This window comes from Epinephelus moara, chromosome 20 (assembly GCF_006386435.1).
Source record: "Epinephelus moara isolate mb chromosome 20, YSFRI_EMoa_1.0, whole genome shotgun sequence".
Classification (NCBI taxonomy): domain Eukaryota; kingdom Metazoa; phylum Chordata; class Actinopteri; order Perciformes; family Serranidae; genus Epinephelus; species Epinephelus moara.
The window spans coordinates 42043265-42051806 of record NC_065525.1 but is presented as its reverse complement, the minus strand read 5'-3'; the positions used below and the strand labels follow the sequence as shown (position 1 = coordinate 42051806).

The 8542-nt window shown below is 47.5% G+C and overlaps 1 protein-coding gene across 1 annotated transcript; it reads left to right on the top strand.

Moving 5' to 3' along the window:
• The first annotated feature begins 394 nt into the window (after positions 1-394).
• dusp6 (dual specificity phosphatase 6) lies at positions 395-5760 on the top strand. The gene is made up of 3 exons (XM_050072505.1): positions 395-1411; positions 1707-2141; positions 4073-5760. Exons 1-3 carry the CDS (start codon positions 1009-1011, stop codon positions 4384-4386), a joined length of 1152 nt encoding a protein of 383 aa, XP_049928462.1. The 5' UTR covers positions 395-1008; the 3' UTR covers positions 4387-5760.
• The last annotated feature ends 2782 nt before the right edge of the window (positions 5761-8542 follow it).

Sequence of the window (8542 nt, the reverse complement as noted above, 5' to 3'; positions counted from 1 at the left end):
TGAACAAAGCGTCACCAGAAAGTCCTAACTTGAACTTTGTCAAAGTTCAAAATGAATAAAATATATATTATTATAAGGTTGTATTACCATAGCCCTATGCTACAGTACTCTTCTGTGATCCTGTGTCCTCTCTCTGTCACTCTGAGTAAAGGCCACTCTCCCTCCCTCCTCCCTCCCTCCCTTCCTCCCTTCCTTCCTTCCCTCTCCCTGCAGTTCTTCTGTTTGTTTGCACTCACTTGATCCGGAGCGGAAATTCCTCTCCGTTTTTGTGAATGACAAACTCATTAACAATTCATCAACACGGGCTGCTCCATCCGGCCCCCGTTTCCAAGGCGACCGCCGCTGGGCCTGCTCTGATTGGCCGGCTGACATAATGTATCCAATGAAACGCCTCCTGTTTGTAGCCATTCAGCAGCCTGGCGCCGCAGAGAGCGCATCGACACGGAGACACCGCAGAGCGACGATTCACAGCGCAGACAGACGGCGGCACAGGCGGCATCCGCAGGCGCAAACAGACGAGCAGAACCCGCATGGTTCACATCCACACACACACACACACACCGACCTACCCTGGATCTCCAAGCAGGAAGACAGGTGGAAGAGCTGTGCGCTCGCATCCGTGGAGTTATTATAGCTGTAAGAGCAGAGGAAGCTTCAGTCCCGTCCGCCGCGGCGCAGGGCCGGTGTGACTCATTGATAAATAACACGGGCTTTCTCCGGCCAGATGCATGAATGACCGCCAGTGAAGGCAACACGCAGCCGGGGAATCTGTGAAGGAGACCCGCTTCTATTCATCCCTCTCGATCCAAAGCGCAGTGGAGACATTTGGAGCGTGTGATTTTACATTTCCTGCACTTTTATTCTGCGCTCTGCCCTCAGCCTCAGTGTTGCTGTGGGCCCTCCGAGCTGCGGACTCACAGAGATTTGTTGGTTGCTCCTTCCCGCAGCAGCCGAGAAGTCTCAGGCTCCTCTAACTTCGCCTCTTGAATTCTTTACTCCTGCTTATAAATGCTTGACAAGCTCAAGCCCGTCGTCCAGCTCGACTCGGTAATGGCGATCAGCAAGACGGTGGGCTGGCTCCGGGAGCAGCTGGAGACGCGCAGGGACGGCCTGCTGGTGATGGACTGCCGGGCCCAGGAGCTCTACGAGTCCTCGCATGTCGACACGGCCATCAACGTGGCCATACCGAGCCTCATGCTCCGCCGGCTCAAGAAGGGCAACCTGCCCGTGCGCTCGCTGCTCTCCGACGGTGAGGACCGGGAGAAGTTCGTGCGGCGGTGCAAGACGGACACCATCGTGCTGTACGACGAGTACAGCCGGGAGTGGAACGAGAACGTGGACGGAGGGTCGGTGCTGGGGTTGCTGCTGAGGAGGATGAAGGACGAAGGCTACAAGGCCTTTTATCTGGAGGGTGAGTGCGGTTCATTCACATTTTCGGGGCCCCGCGGCGGCTCCTCATTCATAGCCGCAGATTATTGCGCAGAGACGCAGGGAGGCGCGTTAATGTGAAACACTATTCTGTTTTCATCTGAGATCTTCCTGCACTTGTTCACAGCTTAAAATAGTCATCAGTGATAATGTGAATGTGCAGGGTATTAGATATAAACATTAATGATGTGGAGAGATAAACTTATATGCTGCCTTAATGTCTTCAATGAGAAATAACATCGGCCATTTATTAATTGGACTTGTGTCATATTTCCCAGGTGGCTTCAGTAAATTCCAGGCCGAGTATCCAGCTCTGTGCGAGACCAACCTGGACGGCACCTCCAACACCAGCTCCCCAACCGCCCATGTGCTGGGCCTCGGCGGGCTGCGGATCAGCTCCGACTCCTCGGACATTGAGTCGGACATCGACCGGGACCCGAGCAGCGCCACGGATTCTGACGGCAGCCCGCTGTCCAACCCGCAGCCCTCCTTCCCGGTGGAGATCCTGCCGCACCTGTACCTGGGCTGCGCCAAGGACTCCACCAACCTGGACGTGCTGGAGGAGTACGGCATCAAGTACATCCTCAACGTGACTCCCAACCTGCCCAACCTCTTCGAGAACGCGGGGGAGTTTAAGTACAAGCAGATCCCCATCTCGGATCACTGGAGCCAGAATCTGTCTCAGTTCTTCCCGGAGGCCATCAGCTTCATCGGTGAGTGATCCTGCAGAGCTGAAACACGCTGCAGCTGCAAGTGAACCTCAGGCCTCTGGGTTGTGTTCATGCTCTTTCACTTTTAGGGACTGTTCGTTACTTGTGAGGTGGAGGTGGTGCAAAAAGTGAGAAGCATATCAATTGTTATTTTTAAGCACTGAGGAGGGACACTGCAGGTGTTTTATTTTAGCTGAAGGGAGCAGCATACACATTGAAATGGTTTTATTTTGAATTTTAGATTTGGAAGGCATGCTTTTCTAAATATTTTAAAATTTCCAACGCCCCAAGGACACATTATGTGCAGGAAATGCTTCTGTCAGGAAAAAAACAAGTTCAAATTTAAACTTTCTAATTTCAAATTTAAATGAATTTTAATATTTGTCTCCATAGGGAGGGTTAAAATAAACTAAACTCACACCCCAGCCACCCCCCTCCTCTGATAAGTAAAGAACAGTCGCTCAGTGCAACAAATAATGATCATTCCATGAGTTTAGTGCCAAAAAATGTTAAAAAATGTCCAAGGTGACACTTGAAACAGTCTTTTTTGTCTGATCAGACGTCCTAAACTGTAATATATTAGTTTACACCTACTTATAATTACAAAATCAAGAAATCATCACAGTTACGAAGCAGGAAGCAACTCATCAAGTGATGATTCGACTCATCATTTCACCACTATTCACCTAATCCTTCACTTGATGACCAGATGTGATTTGTTTTGAGAACACGCAGACTAAGTGAAGGGTCCGGAGCAGATAGTCACGGACATAATCTTATTAATGGGATATGTCTTATCACTGCCAGGAAGTTCTTAGGTTCTTATTGTGCAATTGAGATTAGATGAGGTGTCCCTGGCTGTGATCTTATCAGTCAATCAGGCGGGGACACACAGAGCGGGCAGATTAAGGCCATTGTGTTGAGGGCAGAGGAATACAAGTCTGCCCCTAATGGCGCTCTGGCTAAAGCGCACTGTGTACAAATGATTTGACTTCAATGGAAGACATCCTGGCCTATCTCTTGTCCCGGGGCTTGTGTAATTGCAGCACAAAGGGCGACGTTGAAACAGGAGAACGGGGGAGAGTGAACAAGGGGAGGGCGGTAATTCGAGCGCAACAGGAAGGAAGTGGCATTGAAAGTAATCTAGGACATGGCATCGCACCCCCCTCTTCCCCTCCTTCCTCCCTCCACATTACAAAAGGAGCCATTTACAGGCCCTGTTGACATCCTGTTCGCCTTGACAGCATGCCCTCATGACTCCTACGTTTACACGCCCAAATGGCACCATTGTCAGAGTAACCCTGGCGAGCAGAAGAATGGTTTAATAGACCGTAATAGTCAATTTCCCAACCAGCTACTCTAGGCCAGAAACGAAAGAATGTCGGCTCTGTTTATGTGCGCCGCCGCCGCAGCCCCTGTTTGTTGACTGACATGCCTGGGAGATAGCCAGGATAATAACTTCCGCTGCTCTCCCCCCCTGGACGCGCTCCAACTTCCAGCACAGCTTGACTTAAATGTCACAGATGTTTATCACAAGTTTTGTTCTGTCTGTGCGGAAAGAGGCCGCACTTTTCATCACTTGTGTTGAAGGGCTAGTGCGTGTACAATGTGCAAATAATGCCCCCCGAACATGGGGTCCTCAACTTGCTTTGCATGGGGGCCACTTTAGCAAAATGGCAGGAGGTCAGGGGCCAGTCACAGCTGCCCTGAACATGTGCAGTGTACACAGTGGCATTTTAAGTATTTAAGGACATTGGGAGCTTAGCCTGGACCTCTGTTGGGTTGTGCAAGGTGTCCTCTCCTGGCATTTTATGGGTATACGACCTCTAAATTGCTACTTTCTAATGCCACTGTTTTTTAACACCTTGCTCTAAACTTGCTGTGCACTTCTGGAAGAGATGTCTAACCTTTTCACCCTTTTCTCTGTCTTCCAGATGAAGCTCGAGGCCAGAAGTGTGGCGTCCTGGTCCACTGCCTGGCCGGCATCAGTCGCTCTGTGACGGTCACGGTGGCCTATCTGATGCAGAAGCTCAACCTGTCCATGAACGACGCCTACGACATCGTCAAGATGAAGAAGTCCAACATTTCGCCCAACTTCAACTTCATGGGCCAGCTCCTGGACTTTGAGCGCACGCTGGGCCTGAAGAGCCCGTGTGACAACCGCATAGCACCACCGAGCCAGCAGCTCTACTTCACCACCCCGACCAACCATAACGTCTTCCAGCTGGACCCCCTGGAGTCCACGTGAGGTCTGCTGTCACACCCCCCTCTGATTGCTGGAGGTTTCGTGGGCCTCCTGTAGGAAAAGCTGCAAAAAGTTTCTCTTTTTTTCCGCCGTCTGCCAAGGGACCGGGCTCTTGACCTTATTGACACAGCTGGTTTGAGGCGACTGCTGCTGAGCGTGGTTACTGGAGGGTCGAAGCTGTCTGGTCAAGACGCAGCTGCTGTTGACTAAACGAGGAGAGACAGTAAAAGAGACAGATAAAGAGGAAGAGCGCAGATACTTTCTTCAATCTTATATCACTGTCGGACTCCTGGGCTCTTCTATCTCTTTTTGTCATTGTGTCTGAGGAAACTTCAAGTGATCTGTCGGACAGCTGTACGTTACGCTTCAAAGCTCCTGGGCTGGTGTGCCAAAGAGATTGTTCAAACTGGACAGATCTGAAAATAAACTCTTTTTCTATGTTGGTTTCGGGGTCTAGCACTGGTTCCCCCGAGACGTCAGGGTGCATCGTCTCCTTCGTCTTCTGTGAAGACTTGCCTGTGTGGGGTAGAAGCACCCCAGCTTTAGATGGCACACTATATACTGGACTCGATTTTACACTTCTGGAGTCTTTTCAAACATTTATACATTGTGTATATATATCTTAATATAAGAGACAATACAGCAGAAGCCTTGCTCTAGTATATACCCTTTGCAACAAGTGGGTACTGAAGATTCTCTTTGTTTCATATTCTTCTTTTATGTAAGCAAACAAACTGCATATTGATCAGTATGTTTTAAGTTGATTATGCCAAAAATCAAGTAGGCTTTCCAAGAATTGTGCAAAAATGTGTACATGTGTAATATATTTGATAATCGCTTTACGTGTGAATTCAGCCGATGGGCCTTGTATTTGCACCCACCCTCACAAATCAAAGTCACCATGGTTGTTTGCCTTATGTTTGTGCTCAGAAGGTTTTTACTGCGCATTAGCCTTCAGAGAGTTTTCTTTAATTTTCTCACAAAACGTGAGCAGTTTTAAAGCTGTTTTTAATTTGGCACCACACAGATGATAGCATACGTTTGAGTCAGAGCGGCCGACGTGTCGTCTGGATCTCTGAAGGCTAATGTGAGTAATCCTGATCTGTGCACAAGGGGTAAAAGTCTCAGACATGTGGACAAAGTTAGGAGGCTTTGCTCACCTCGCCTCTTCAGGGAAAACTCTGTGAAATGCAGTTTTTATTTGTCAAGACGAGAGAAGAAGAATCCAGAGCTTTGGAGGGCCGTGTCGCCCCTCTACAGAGAAGGCCATTCTCCAGAGGAAGCCATCTTGGTGACCTCTGCCAACCCCCCTCCACTTTCCTCTCTTACGAATGTAAAGAAAAGATAAGTTATTAATAAATTGCTATTTTGTCTACACTTTCCACTCTCCATGCCTGTTTTTCCATCAGCGTGCTGGTCGGTGTTTTGTCTGTTTCCACAGTGCCACATTTATGTAAGTGTCTCCGCACCCGCGGCACAGTTAACCAGCAGGCCAAGTCACGACAACAAAAACAGTCGCCATGAATCATGAGGCTGTCCACCGAGCTCTCGCTGCTCATTAACCACAGCGCTCGACACATCTCACACTTACATCTCCAGTTCAGAATTAGCATGTCCTGTCACATGATACTTGTGTAACAAGGCGTCATGCACACTCTGTCCTCTGCGACAATCATTCACGAAATGCAACTCAACAGGTACAAAGTGATTCCAGTCACGCTGTAAACAGCCCGACTGGTTTTTCCAGGTGCAGCCAGGGCACCGGGTTCACATAAGCACCCCCTCGGGCATTTCCTGAAGGCGGGGCCTCTGCATTCAGTCATCAAAGGGAGCTGGAAGTAGCTAGATACGGTGTTATTTGATAGCTAACGCAGCGGCGTGTACCTGTAAAGACCTGGAGACCCAGGAGAAGATGATCCCCACAGCGCGGGAGGAGGAGCATCGTGCTCTCACGCAAGCAGCAACTCGCTTCACAGCTCAGCAGAGACCCGCCTGCTCTGCACCCACATTCCCACACATGCTGATTAACAGCAGCAGCAGAGTGTGTGTGTGTGTGTTAACTCTCTGGAGTGTGGTCAGGGACAAGCAAAGCATTGATCTCCACACATCAAAGTTAACAGACAAATGGATCAATCAAGTGATGGTAATAAGGGATTTTTGGATAACGGACTCCCATGCAGCTCTTTGTGTCTGCTGAGCCTCTAACGGCTGCAGCATGTATGTGCTCGTCATGAAGTAAAGTCCTTAAACCAAAGTTAAGAGTGTGTGTGAGTCAACACAAACAGCCGCCTCGCTGTGATAAGCTGATAACTGTGAAGAAGAGTGAATATGGAGGCAACAGAGACACAATAAGTTCAGAGTGTCGGGTTTAACAAAACGAGGGGAAGGCACCTCACAAAAGTAGACAAAGTAAAATAGATGTGAACACGACTTCCTGTTCTTTTCAACAACTACTTAATTTCAATCAGGAGAGACTCATTCTCACTGAAAAGAATATTTATTTGCTTGTGCCCATAAGTATGACAAATGTGAAAACTCTGGTGATTACACCCCACCCAGATGGTATCTATTTAAGGAGGGTGATGATGCCGTAGTAGAATAGGGACCCAGCCCAGGGTCTAGACGCCTGTGGTGTTAGAGGTGGTGAAGATGAGATGAGATTAAGATGTGAAGAAGATGAAGCTTTTGGTGAGCTCGTCCTGGATTCTGAATACGATGTCTGGAGGTGAACGGGATGAAGGAGGGTGCGACGGTTCTGCCTAAGATGACGGCTGACAGCAGCAAAGAGGAGATTTAAAATTTTACAGTAGCATCCTGACTGGCTGTCTGGAGGAAGCAGTGGGTTTGTGATGGAGAGAATTATGAGTGGATGAAACTTAAAGAAAGTCTTCCTGATTATATTCAGACTGAGCTTCATTATTTCCTGAAAGAAGCAGTGTGTAAGATTTACAGGGATTAAAGGTTCATTATGCTCATACGTACAAAAATAGATCCATCCATTTCAAACATAAACGTAACAGCCCTCACACTGTGCTCACACTGGGTGCAGGTGTGCCACAGAGTGATTTTCCATGGAGCGTTGCCTGCTTGCTTTGGGTGCTCATGTTAACTGATTGAGACGTTCACACCGGACACGGTGCATCGCAGAGTGCCCTGGCCAGCTCGCAATCTGCAGCGATAGTTTCTGCAAGTAGGGTTGCAACGGTATATCGCTTTCAGGGTATGCTAACATGCTTATTATATTATATTCCATTTCTGTCAATACATCGCCCTAAATCCTACAAACTGGACTTTTAATATGTGCATCAGAAAACAGAAAACATGAAGACATCACATAAATCTGGAGAGAAAATAACATGCAGTCGAGCTAGAAGGCTGTAGATGTTTCAAAAATCTGTTCATTATACTCACAGGAAAAAAAATAAATTAATAATATTAATTATCAATAATATATGTGAGACATGTAATCACTGGATGAAATCAATGGAATAAAGGGCTCTGTGACACGTCTTATTTTAGGTTTTTTACTGGAAAAACAGTCTGGCATGCAGCTGAACAAAGCCAGTGAATCATTGGCTATGTAACAAAGACCCAAACCTGCACACTCATGTCCTGACGTAAATGATTTATAAAAAGACTCCTACATTTCAGGAGGTGCCAGCGCTCTCCCCTTTGCCCACTTTCCAGTTCAGGTGATATTTTTCCGTTTCCTGGGTAATCATTTCATAATAATATGACTCCTACAGTCCAACTGCAACAACACAGTGCACACAGTGATGAGTGAATTTTGTCCTTAGGGATCTTTGAGTTATACATTTGCAATTTTACCCTCAAGAATTTTCATAACCAGAGCAAATAACAGGAAACAGACATTAGTACTCTCTAATGATGAATATTGTACGGTATATTTGTGACTTGTGCTGTATACAGTGGCGTTCATTGTACCAAATCTCTCTGAGATGTTCTTCTGATATTTAGTGGCATCATCATTCATTCATCTTTCTCCCTGATTATCAGTTTTAAGTGTCACGGGGTCTGCCTGATGTGCAGCATGAAAGGTCACCAGTTCATCACAGGATTAATGCAGATATATTGTACAGGCCGTGACTGATAACATTCCACTACCACTAATCCAATCCAGTGTCCAATCCATCGAAAT